This window comes from Saccharomycodes ludwigii, chromosome VI (genome assembly GCF_020623625.1).
Source record: "Saccharomycodes ludwigii strain NBRC 1722 chromosome VI, whole genome shotgun sequence".
Classification (NCBI taxonomy): domain Eukaryota; kingdom Fungi; phylum Ascomycota; class Saccharomycetes; order Saccharomycodales; family Saccharomycodaceae; genus Saccharomycodes; species Saccharomycodes ludwigii.
In genome coordinates, this window is record NC_060205.1 from 1,153,017 (window position 1) to 1,166,445 (window position 13,429).

The 13,429-nt window shown below is 32.1% G+C and overlaps 4 protein-coding genes across 4 annotated transcripts; 2 read left to right on the top strand and 2 right to left on the bottom strand.

Moving 5' to 3' along the window:
• Nucleotides 1–390: 390 nt before the first annotated feature.
• RMT2 (protein-arginine N5-methyltransferase) lies at nt 391–1,851 on the top strand (the record flags this gene model as incomplete). The annotated part of the gene is made up of 1 exon (XM_046079761.1): nt 391–1,851. One exon carries the CDS (start codon nt 391–393, stop codon nt 1,849–1,851), a length of 1,461 nt encoding a protein of 486 aa, XP_045933400.1.
• Nucleotides 1,852–2,662: 811 nt separating this feature from the next.
• Nucleotides 2,663–4,264, top strand: ERG11 (sterol 14-demethylase; the record flags this gene model as incomplete). The annotated part of the gene is made up of 1 exon (XM_046079762.1): nt 2,663–4,264. One exon carries the CDS (start codon nt 2,663–2,665, stop codon nt 4,262–4,264), a length of 1,602 nt encoding a protein of 533 aa, XP_045933401.1.
• Nucleotides 4,265–4,924: 660 nt separating this feature from the next.
• SPP41 (Spp41p) lies at nt 4,925–10,723 on the bottom strand (the record flags this gene model as incomplete). Its single annotated transcript, XM_046079763.1, has 1 exon — nt 4,925–10,723. The coding sequence occupies one exon, from the start codon at nt 10,721–10,723 to the stop codon at nt 4,925–4,927; it is 5,799 nt and encodes a 1,932-aa protein (XP_045933402.1).
• A 575-nt stretch (nt 10,724–11,298) lies between these two features.
• On the bottom strand, nt 11,299–13,416 carry STP1 (Stp1p; the record flags this gene model as incomplete). Its single annotated transcript, XM_046079764.1, has 1 exon — nt 11,299–13,416. The coding sequence occupies one exon, from the start codon at nt 13,414–13,416 to the stop codon at nt 11,299–11,301; it is 2,118 nt and encodes a 705-aa protein (XP_045933403.1).
• Between the last annotated feature and the right edge of the window lie 13 nt (nt 13,417–13,429).

A 13,429-nucleotide genomic window follows, 5' to 3' on the forward strand; every position in this document is an offset into this window, starting at 1 on the left:
TCTTTCTTTCTTTCTTTTAAGTTCTTTCTCCTTTTCAATACTTTTGGAGTAATTATATATTCTTTTTATTTTCATAGTTATATACATAACCTATAAAAACTTTCTATTTATATGCCAATTTTTAAAAGCTAAATAAAATGTATATTCACATATTTATGTATGTTAATGGGAAGAAAATAAAAGAAGGTTGCAAGGGAATACTTTGGTTGTATTTTCTTCTAGAAAAAAAAAAAATGGATGGATTTTGGATATAGGCGGATTTCGTTTCTTTTTTTTTTTTTTTTTTTTTTCAGCTTAAGAAAATATTTTATTTTACGTTAGTAGAAAAACTCAAACTTTTAGCTGAAACACATAGAAATTAAACCAAATAATAAAAGCCATAGAAAAAAAATGAGTGAGTTGCATGAGTTATTAACTTTACCCAAATTACCAATTACAAAAGATTATTATATAAAAACTTTACAATATTATTTAAGTAATGGTATTCCAGCAACATATACTTTAGAAAATGTTATAGAATATAATAATACTGATACTGGAAGAACATTGAATCTTACTACTAATACAACGCCATTGCATACTTTAAGTAGATCAATCAGTTTGTTATCCAATGGATACAATACAGATTACTTGAAGGATGGTATGTTAAACATTGATACAGTCGATGATCAACAGGCTACTAAGCTTAAGATGTACCCAGTAACAAAGAGGTTATCATCCGGATATGAATTCAACGAAGAAGAATGCCAAACTATTTTAGATATTATTAATTTATTGTTTGAATATGGTGCTGGTTGGAATTTTTTAGATTTTGAAAATAAAACTATTGGTAATTTGATATACAATGAAGGAATTGGCAGTGTTACTGCCGTTGCTGCTTCTGCCAATAATACAATATTGCTGAATAATATATATCTAAGATTTGTTGAAGCTGGTATTGCTACTGAACTTTTATTTAGAAAAGTTGAAGAAGTTGAATGGATCGAAGAAAAAGAGGAGAAAGAGATAGAAAGAGAAGAAGAAGAAGAAGAAGAAGAAAAAACAGCAGCAGCAACAGAAGAGCAAATGAATAAAAATACAAACAATTTAGATATTCAGGAACAAAATCCAGCTGATAATCAATCAGTCTTTTTAGAGACTCCATTAGAATACACAGACTCTTCGTTAATTACCAAAAACAATAAAGACGGTGTGATGATGGATTGGGAATCTGATATAATGCATATCGCTGCAGAAACAGTATTATCCAGCGCCTACCAAGAAGATAATGATAAAGAGTGTATAAATGTCTTGAATATAGGGTTTGGCATGGGTATTATCGACGCCTTTATTGAAAATATTTGTGCATCTAATAACGATAAAAAAAAATACAGACATTACATTTGTGAAGCCCATCCTGATGTGATTGCTCGTTTTGAAAATGATCCAATTTGGAGTAAAAATCCAAACATTATACTATTAAAGGGCAGATGGCAAGATACATTAAATACCATATTAGACCAAGGCGACATCTTTTTTGATGGGATTTATTACGACACTTTTAGCGAACATTATAATCAAGATATGTTAAACGATTTATATGATGTTGTTGTCGGATTATTAAAACCCAAGGGGGTCTTTTCCTTTTTTAACGGTTTGGGTGCAGATAACCCATTTTTTTATGATGTTTATAAAGAAATTGTGGTTTTAGACTTACAAAATTATGGCTTAACATGTGAATATAAGCTGATAAAATTAGATAGCAGTGCCGAAAACTGTAAGAAAAATAACGGTGATATCGTTTGGGATGGAGTTAAACAGTCTTATTTCAATTGCAAATATTATTATCATCCCAAAATATCGTTTATGTGAAAGCTTTTTTTTAAATTCAGTTTTATATTTAATATACTAATTTTATACGTACTGTATAATATTAATCGTTGGTTCGTATATAAATACATATATATATATAATAACAATTTTCTATTATCCGATATAATTCATACTTGTATTTAGTTTAACATTTCAATTCTTATTCTTATTTTTGATAATTATTAAAAAAAAAAGAAAATTTTCGTTATTGTAGTATAAACGAGATGTTAGTTTCTCCATCATTGACAGTGGAATTAAATCTTAAATGGGATATTTGTTTAAGTTTTAATATTCCAAACGTTAGTGCCTGGTATTAGCTTTGATCTTTTATTGTTTCAACCGTTTAAAAATGTTCACATTCAGCTTATTATTTCTTTTCTATTTGATTTTCATTAAACGAAAAAAATCTGCCGACAAAGTTTAAAGAGACAAAACGCGTTTATAAACGATAAATAATAATTATCAAACGACGACCAGCAAGCAAAAAAAGAAAAAAGAAAAAAGAAAAAAAAAAAAAGAAAAAAGAAAAAACGAATATAAGTGTAAATCTTAGTTGCTGTTTATTTAAAGAAGGTATAAACAGGCTTTTTATGTTTTTTTTTTTGGTTTTTTTTTTTCTTCCTTTTTTTTTTTCTCTTTTTAATACTCTGTTCTATTTTTATCTTATCCTGATTCTATCTCTTCTCATGTTGAGTTTCCCTTTTTCTTTTTCTTCCCGCTTTCTCTTTCATAATTTCTTATTATTTTACTTACCTCAAGTGTTTCCACAATAATAAGTACTCGACCAAGCGTAGTATAAAACAAAATAATCATGGCTGGGTTAACAGAACAAGTGTTTATTAAACTTCAACTATTGAGTATTTGGTTCGTTCATTTACCAATTACTCAAAAACTGTCTATCGTTGTAATTGCTCCTTTAATCTTCAATATATTATACCAATTACTCTATTCACTACGTAAAGATCGTGCTCCGCTAGTTTTCTATTGGATCCCATGGATTGGTAGCGCTGTTGAATACGGTACTGACCCATATGGGTTTTTCCGTAGAAACCAAGAAAAATATGGTGATGTTTTCAGTTTTGTTTTGTTAGGTAGAGTAATGACCGTTTGTCTAGGTCCTAAAGGTCACGAATTTGTTTTCAACGCTAAATTAAATGATGTTTCTGCTGAACAAGCCTACACTCACTTAACTACTCCTGTTTTCGGTAAAGGTGTTATTTACGATTGTCCAAACCATCGTTTAATGGATCAAAAGAAGTTTGTTAAAGGTGCCTTAAGTGTTGAAAGTTTCAAAAAATATGTTCCATTAATCGCTGAAGAAGTGGAAAAGTATTTTCAAACCGGCTCATATTTCAAATTAAGTGAAAACAAGCACGGTATCGCCAATATCATGGTTACCCAACCGGAATTAACTATCTTCACTGCCTCTAGGTCTTTATTGGGTAAACAAATGAGAGAAAAATTAAATACCGATTTTGCTTACTTGTACAGTGATTTAGATAAAGGGTTTACCCCAATTAATTTTGTCTTTTCAAACTTACCATTACCTAACTACAAAAAAAGAGATTACGCTCAAAAAACTATTTCCAACACCTACATGGAATTGATTAAAGAAAGAAGAGCTAACAACGATATTCAAGACAGAGATTTAATCGACGCTTTAATGAAAAGTTCTACTTACAAGGATGGTGTTAAGATGACTGATCAAGAAATTGCCAATTTGTTAATTGGTGTTTTAATGGGTGGTCAACATACCAGTGCTGCAACCTCCGCTTGGATGATCTTACATTTAGCTGAAAGACCAGATTTACAACAAGAATTGTTTGAAGAACAAATGCGTGCTTCTGACAATGGTTCCAAACCATTAACTTATGAGGTTATGCAAAATAATATGCCGCTATTAAATCAAACTATTAAGGAAACCTTAAGAATGCATCATCCATTACATTCTCTATTCCGTAAAGTTACTAGAGATTTGCACTTTCCAAATACATCTTATGTCATTCCAAAGGGTTATCATGTTTTAGTTTCACCAGGTTACACTCAATTACAAGATACATTTTTTCCAAATGCCAAAAAATTCGACCCTCATCGTTGGGATTCTGATGCTGTTTCATCTTATGCCACTGGTGAAAAAGTTGACTATGGTTTCGGTGCTATTTCTAAGGGTGTTTCTTCTCCATATTTGCCATTCGGTGGTGGTAGACACAGATGCATCGGTGAACATTTTGCTTATTGTCAATTAGGTGTTATCATGAGTATTTACGTCAGAACTTTTAAATGGAAGTTCCCAAAATCCATGAACGGTGTTCCTGAGCCAGATTTCCAAAGTATGGTTACCTTACCTAAGCCACCTTGTGAAGTCGAATGGGAATTAAGAGAAACTTATGATGGTCCTATTTTGACCGCTTGAGTTGAATAAAAGTAAAAAGGCTAAGAATATATATTACAATGGGAAAAGAACCATATTGGGCAGGATGTAACTAATAAGAAATTTTTTAGTCTAAAATATTTTTTTTTTTGACTTATTTATACCTATATTTATTTATTTATTTTATATATAACAACTACTTTACTTATATATATATATATATATATATTATTTTATTTTACTGATATTTAAAAATTGCTTTATTTATATATTAGTTATTACTTGGCTATCTATTATATATATATTTCTGTTAAATAATATAACAAATGTCCTAATTTGATATACATATTCAAGGTAACATTTTTTGTTTATTCTCGGTCAAAGAATTTTATTTGTCCGTTGTAAAAAAAATAAAAAGCGAGTTTTTAATCCCAGTTTATCACACGCATCTTCCCGCGAAGCAAGAAACAGGTTATGGGAAACATTTAATTATGAGGTAAGTTTCCAGCTTGCCGTATTAGTTTTTTTCTTGCTTTTAAAAAGGACAAACATTTTTCTAAATTCAAATGATTTTCCGCGTCTTTTTGGAATTATCAATTAGAGGTTGTAAGAAGCCGCACAGTCACGGGATCAAGTCTAAGATCTAAATAAATTAAAAAAAAAAAAAAAAAAAAAGGTTCAGACTAAAATAATAATATATAATTATGTATAACTTGGCCTTGCAAAAATACGTTTATTTAATCTTAAAGGTGTTGGAGATGCTGATATATTACTAGAAATGGTACTAGAAGCACCACTTGCTGATTGTGCATCGCTTGGATGAATAGCCTGCTGTTTATCAGTTACGTTGCTTGAACTATTAACATTATCATCTTGGTTTTCATCACTTTGCTCTTTTTCTTTAGATAAATCAGAGGTAATGGACGCAAAATCTTGTTTCAAATCAGTGCTCTTATTTTCGCTGCTTGCATCATTGGTGCTGTTAACATCTTCAATTTTAATTTTCCTTGGCCTTCCCCTTCTGCTAATTTTTATCTTTTTGCTAACTTGTTCTCCTTCTTTTTCAACTTTAATACGTTTCTTTGATTTGGCCCCTGAAGCAGAAGGTATTTTAGCCTCCTCTTCCACTTCTTTAACTACCTGTTTGACGACATCTTCCCGGTTATACAAAAAACATACTAAACTTAACACTTCTTCGTCACTAACAGCTGTAATACCTTCATACACTTGTTTAGTTACCTTACTAGAGGTGTTCTTAGTACCCTTGCTCTTAGTAATGTTCAGAGCTGGGGCAGTGTCCCGAATTTCTTTTCCTTCTAAACCATTATCTCTTGTGGTGTTGCTAACGCAATTTGTATCCCCTTCATTTTTTTTACTATCTTCAAGAATAATCGGATCAACGATTTTTAACGAGGCGTCCTCACCGTTATTTTCTTTAGACTTGTCATCATCACTAATGTCTTTTTGCTCACAATACTTTCCTTTAGCATCATCAGCTGTATTATTCCCAACACTATCTGGTGTGGTACCAGTGTGAATATCATTAGCACTCCGAGAATTTTCCACCACAATACCAGTTTTATTACTGCTATGGGTTTCGGAAAGTCCTTTTTGCATTTTAATCGCTTTATCCATTCTCCAACGTCTTTTTCTTTCAGTAGTCACTTCTCTTTTTAATATAGCAATTTCCTTATCCGATAGCTTGCCCTTTAATCTGTTAAATATGGGTATACGTTTCAAAGGTGATCCATCAATACGTTTCTTTGGTAAAACAACCTTAAAATTGAAAAATTTCATATTTCTTTGCTCTTGTTTGATCCTATAAATTGCAGTTGTACTTAGCTTAGGTCTAGATTCGGTTTTGATTATCTTTTGCACGTGGCCATCATTTGACCGATCACCATCAAGCACCTCTATGCCTTTAATATTATCCCTTTCCATTTTAATTAAATGATTTTCACTGAGATGGTCATAGTTGTTGGAGGTCATGCTAACTTTACTTTCCATATTCGTGTTGTCATTCTGTATTTCAATAAAATTCCCAATACTTTCTTTGTCGTCTTCTATCATACTAATACTAGTCAACCTACGTTTCTTCCTTGCGGGTATAAAATCATGTTGCCTTGTAGGAATAACAACGTCATCCATATTAATTTTGTTTTGAGATCTAAGTGGGATCTTTCTTTTTCTAGTATTAATTTCCTCCTTTTCCTTCTCAAGATGTTTTTCCAATGGTTCTGTAATTCTTTGGAAAATAGCAGTAACTAAATGTGAAATTTTTTCTTCTTTAATAAAACCCTGGTTATCATCTTCCTTCACCGTACTTTCATTTTTATTGGTAGTTTCATCGGATGGAAGCAGCAATGTGTCAATTCCATTAGTTTCATCCAAAGAAAGCTGTAATTTCTTGGTTTCATTGGTTGTTCTATTAACTAGATCAGTATCAGTGTGGTTATCAACAGAAGTTGTCTCCTTATCTTTTCCTTTCTCTATTAACGCCTCATTTTCTTTGTTGACAACTTGTTTATGTCCAGTATCTCCACTAAAGTCTCCTTGAACAGTAGTATTAAAAATTTCAATCTTGTCTGCATCATCAGTATCTTTTAAATTGTCATAACTTCCATTAATAGCTTCATTCTGATCTTCAATAACAGCATTGTAGTTATTCTCAGTAATATCCTTGGAAGAGTTATCGTCCTTATTGTTTTCTACTTCGGCTATGTCATTATCGCTGGTCGGTTCCATAATATCCTTATTGCTCTCAGCAATCAACAATGGATCGGTTGGAACTTCAATAAAAGCTTTGTCGAACTTATCGATATCATTATCATTGTCTTTATTTATAGTACTTTTAGTAACAAATTCATCTTCTTGATTAGCATTACTTTGTAACACACCCACTGAACTGTCAGTCACAGAATTCTCAGCTGTAACCTGCAAAACAACCTTTCCATGTTTCAATTCAAGATTATCATCCACAATCTTCCCAGGTTCAGCATTTAACGCTGTCTGTTGATCTTCAGATTTGGAAATATCAAGCCGCTTCCTTTTTTTTTTTTTTTTTAGCTCAAGTTTTTTCAACCCATTTAAGTTTAACCGCGAATTGGTGCTTAATAAAACATTCGATGATAATCCTGTAAGAGAAGAGGGTGCAAAATTTGAGACTACAATAGCATTATTGCTAATATTATTCAATTCAGCAGCATCGTCATCCTGTTGATTCTGATCTTGATTCTCCTCCCTTCCCACTTGTTGCGATTTTTTCATTTTTTGTTTTTTTAATTGCTGTTCAGCCAACACTTTTACAATGGTTGTTTTAGCTTGTTTGATAATATTGGATATTTGATTATTGACAATTGCCTTGTCCTTTTGGGTCTTGGCAATGGCCACAGCAGCCCTAGCAGCAATTACAGTCTTTAAAGCATTGGCAACGGGCGTCATTTCAGGGGGTAGCATGGATAATAAGGGCAATAAGGAAGAAATGGACTGAATAGCCGCATAAGTCATCTTTTTTGGAATATTATATTTTTTAGCCAACTTTTTGGAGGTATCATCGTTGCTTGTCCTCTTGGTTTTTTTGGAAGATTTGACATGGCTTTCTTGTGCAGTTTTAGGTCTTGACACGACAAGTTTTACATTTCTTTTAACCATGGGCAACGCATATGGGGGATGTTCAGGAATTATCCAAGGGGGATGCAACAGAATCTTTTCCTTATGAATTGAGGTTTTCTTGGTTGGGTCTAGCATCGAGTCCATCTGTTTTTTGGTCATATGGCTCAACCCTTTGGTTTTTTTGTCTCCCTTACGTTTGTAAATCTTTCTTCCCAACTCATCTAAAAAGCCATCCTTTTTCATTTGCTCCCGTTTTGCGATTTCTTCATCGTTATATCTCCTATACGGTTTTTTCGGTTCGCCATTTTTTTTCAGCTTTAAATAAACTGGATAAGGTGGTCCTTTGGCCACAATTTCCTCCAAATTTGTTTCGATTCTTGTTTTCTCCTTTTTTAATAACTCTCTACGTTGCCTTCTGGTTTCACGTTCTTTGGCTCTCAACAAGTTGCGTTTTTCTCTTTCCTCAACTCTCCACTTAGTTAGTTTTTTACTCGATATATGTGCCACTTCCTTAGCACATTTGTGATAGCATTTTTTTAGTTTTTTCCGCTCTTCTTCAGCAGTTACAACTTTAGGTACATTTTCCTGAAGCCTAATAAAATCAGTACCAAGCAAAGTAGACTTATTCTTCTTTCTACTAGTTCTGTAATCTTTTTTCTTCTTTGTTTTCGATGGAACTGAAATTGTAGCATTCTCTCCAAGATTTTCGATCGATTTAGTTTTGCCATGTTCTGAAAGGATATTTTGTAGATCTGTATCGATAACTGATGCATACATATCCATAGTTGGCATGTCGTTTGGCATAGAAGATGTAATTGTAGCCGGCGGTACATAAGGTATAATTCTGTTTTCCACTTGCATGTCAACTGTTTCTTTCGATTGAAGATCAGTTTTTTTTCCAGAATCCTTTTCCTTCGTGCCTTTTGTCTTTGTTGTGTCAATATCACTCAAAATCCATTCACCGGATAGACCCTTATTGTTTTTAGAATTATCGTTAAGCTGTTTACCTTTCTTTTCTTTTGTTGTTTTCGTAGACGTTTTTTTCTTATCAATTGTAAATGAGTCTCCATGAGGCCTAAAATATTGCGATAAACTACTAACAGGATGATATGGAATTTGTCTAGGAATTAAAGCAGGCTTATTGATGTTTACAACATTAGTGTCAGTGGATGTTGACTTAATATCATTCTCCTTTTTACCACTTAATATACTTTTTCTTTTTTGATAATTAGAATGTAAGCTTATAGAAGTAGTCATTGGAATTAGGGGGATTTTCTTTAACAATTTTGCATTGGCTTTCTTCTTTAATGCAGCTGCCTCTTTTTCTTTATTTGTCATGGTAGAATCCAAAATACCAGAAATGTTAATTCCCAATTCGTTTGGAATCTGTTTTGTCTTTTTCTTCCCAGTTTTTTTATTTTTAGTTTTAGTAGTGGGTTTTTCTAAAGTTGAAACTTTTGTCACCGGTGTTGGTATCTTTGTTGCTACGGTAGCAGAAGATGAAGAAGAATCTTTAAATGCCAATTTCATTGCATCCTGCATGATTTGGCCAATATCAAAATCAGTTTCTTGAGTAGAAACGGATCCTTTTCTTTTATTAGAAGTCTTTTTAGACTTGCTGCCAATATTTTTTGGCTCTTTCCTTTTCTTTTTTTCCTTTAAACTATCTGAACTCTCAATAGTAGATTTTTTTCGAGAAACTTTTTTTTTGGTAGTGGGCATATCCTGCAAAGTACTATTGACAACACTATGAATAATATCCTGTAGTTGTTTAGAAAATAGGTCATCACCGCCTAATATATCATCTGTTGAGACCATTTCAGAATTTACCTTTTTGGGAGTTTCCTTTTTCTTTGATTTCCTTGAAGCCTTAGAAGCTGTCTCTTTCTTTTTTTGTTTCTTCGGTAGAGCAGATACATTTTCATCAGTGAGTCCTGCGGAAGTTTTATTTGTCTTGGAATATTTCTTTACAGGGGCTGTTTCTGTTGTATTGCTATTAGTATCCTCCGTCTGCATTATTTGACTTTCAAATGCTTTTAAAGTGGCAGCCACTAGGTCTTGAGTATCAGTAAGATCATTTACATCATTGCTGACTTCTTTCTCTGTTTTGCTTTTTTGTTGCTGAACTGTAGCGACATCTTCTTTACTTTTTGGTTTTCTGCTTTTGGCCTTTTTCTGTGTTTCACTGTTTTTACTCTTTTTCTTGGATTTTTTCTTTTTATTTTTACCATTTTTTCCTGTTTCTATGCTATTGAAATTCGAATGTTCAAGGTCGTTCTTCTTAGTATTTTGAGGTTCGTTGACTCTTTCTTGTTGTTCCATATTTCTTAATGAGGATAAAATGGCATTTCCAAAAATAACATCTTCATCATCAACAAAATCGTTTATAGTATCAAAACGAGTAGTATGTTCATTGCTACTGTTTTTGGTATTCTGTGTAGTTTCTTCATTCTCGTGCTGGTGTTGCAATAATCCTTGTTGTAATATATGTGCCCATTCCTGTTCTTGATTTTCATTTTGTACGGGATTGCTCTCATCGTGGTTGTTATTGTCGGTCCTATCACTTGTAGAAACAGATTCTATATTTTCATTATGAGTATCAACGTTCATATCAACATCATGAGTATCACTATTTTCGTGCTGAATAGTCTGCATGGCATGGCTCACTATGGAGGCTAATTCTAAAACATCGTCATTGCCACCGATCTGTTTAGTATTTTTTTTTATATCATTTTGTTTAAGATTTTCATTGATAATCTCATTATTATGTTTCTGGAGAGTATTTTGTTTATCATTATCACTCAACAGTAGATTTTCTACTAACGCGTTGATATTTAGTTCTTCATCAGCATTTTGCTGATCTTTATTTGTTTGTTCCAAATCTGACATTTTTTTTTTTTTTTGTCTGTAGATTTAGACGGTATGGAACAATAATAAAGCAAATCCAGCAATAAGACCAGTTAAAAATGAGCTTTTCCTTTTGAATAATTTAATTATTGATTTAATACTATTTCAGTAAGATAAAAGAGATATTTTGAACGGTAGATTTTTTTTTTTTTTTTTTCTTTTTTGCTATTTATCATTTTATATATATTTTTTTTGTTTATTCATTTGCACTTATTTAACGTTCGGGTAACACTCTATGTATGATTTTTTTTTTTTTTTTTTTTTTTTCCCTTTTTGCAATATTTTCAATTCACAAATCTTTAAGAAAAATTGTTTGTTCAAAATAAGGCAAACATATTTAAATAAAACGCTAAAAGATATCACAACAATATATAAAAACTATAACCAAATAATACTACAACTACTAAATAAATATATAACATTAAAAAAGAAAGAGAGATAAAAAAAATACAATAAATGACCTACATATAAAAATGGAAACTTCTATAAGTAAAATAAAAAAAATGCCCAAAAAAATTAGTAAAATAAAAATCAACCAGTGACAGAAATAGTAATTATTACATATTTCCCATTGTAAAATTGTAAAATTTTCTATACTGTTCTGTTTCCCTTAAATGCCTTTCACTTAATGTTATTGTATTCATTTGTTCTCTTAAAGTTTTATTTATGGCTATATCTTGATTTGAATTCTTATAAGTGGTCTCATTATTATTAGAAGTACCAGTAGTAATCATGGGATGTTCTCTTTGTTGTTGTAAAAATATTAAAGAACTTTGTTCAGTATCCAATGGCTCATAAATATAGTCATCTTCATAATTAGGAACATCTGTACTGACGTTATTATCAATGCCAGTGTTACGGGCATCATTTTCAGAATAATGCTTCAAGTCACGGTTTACAATTGGCATAGAATCATTTGAGCTTAAAGATGAAGAAGTATTAATTTTTTCTAGACCAGCATCATCAATAGGAGAATGATCTGAAACAGAATTTATATGTGGACTTGTAATAGCACTGGAGTTACTATTTTGCTCATCAATAACAGCAGAATTAGTCTTGTTCTTGGTATATTTTCCCCCAAGTAAATTAGATTTATCAGTAACACCCAAAGCTGTTTTAACAACTCCAGTGCTCATGGTGTTAGCATTGGTAGCGGAAATACCATTAACCTTGTTATTTAAGCTTTCATTACTACTAGTAGAATTCAAGCTGACGTCACTGTTGCTAGTGACAGTGGTAGCAATGCTAGCGTTAGGACTGGCAAGAGTAACAGCCTTCTTCTTGCGACCTCTTTTCTTTAACCTTCCAGAGCGGTCTTGGATACCTTTAAAATTATCGGACTGCAGCAAAATCTTATTATTACTTAATCTCTGAACGGGAGCCGTATGGTTTGGGGAATTTGAAATACTTTCATCGACGACAATAGCCATAGCTTCTAAAGCATCCTTATTCAGGAAAATCTTTGGTTCAACATAACTTTCTTCACTAGAAATAAATCTGCTAACACCATTGCTAGTTTTGACCATTTTCAAAGAAGCATGTTCCCTTCTAGAATTACTATTGAAAATTTCATCCGTATCATTTTTATTTTCCGGAGAATCGGAAGTAACATTAATATGGGGTTTTCTCTTTTTTTTTCTTGATTGGTTTTGGAAGCCCTTTGGTAATTTAGGACATTCCCCATTCTCAATATGATTTTCAGCCCATAATTCACCATTAGTGAAGAACGCACCACATAATCCACATTTCCCAACGCTCTTGGCTCTATCTTTAGGCTTAACTCCTGGCGGATATACAAAGTGTCTTGTTTTCAAATGAGTTTTATAGGTGTCTCTTCTACTAAACCCACCCGTGGAATGACATTTTAATTCATGAGAAGCATTAGAATCAAAGAATGGGCAGTGATAGGCTTTTTGAACAGCATGCTTCTTAATATGACGAGTTAAATAGCCTCTGATTCTAAATTCAGCATCGCAATAATGGCAAACAAATTTTTCAGTAAATGCTCCTTTATCAGATGGAGGGATATTGGTTGTTGGATTCGCAGTAGAGGTAGAAATATCTGGAGAAACGGGCGTATTAGTTGTCATAAAGTTGTTATTATTATTATTAGTGGTGGTGGTGGTAGTGGCGGTAGTAATATTAGTATCAGTACCTTCTTGTTTGGTAATACTAGCTATGTATCTATTTAATGAACTGTCACTAGAGGAACAACCTTTGAATTCAACGACATTATTAATACCAAGATTATTATCATTTGTATCAATACAGTTGGTCGTAGACAAAGCAGGAGAAGCTAAAGTTGAAATATCCATAGAACATGGAATTGCAGTTGAATTGATGGCTAAAGAAGAATCAATATTGATAGTCTTAGGAAATAATGGACTATTATTTTTGGTATTATTATTATTATTAGGAATGTTTTCATTATTTGTAGTAGCAATTGGTATATCAGCACTATTTTTACGTGCTTTTTGTTCGTTGTTATTGTTGGTAAGTTTGGCAGTGGCAATCTTGATATCTTTTTCCCCCTTAACTTCTTTAGTATCTTTGGATACAATGACAGTATTGGTAATATTAGTGAAAAATCTGACTATACCAACTGAAATCCTCTTAATGAAGGATTCTTTATTATTACTGTTGTCATTGGTGGTTAATAAACCTGGATTTGCCATTTTATAAAGTGTG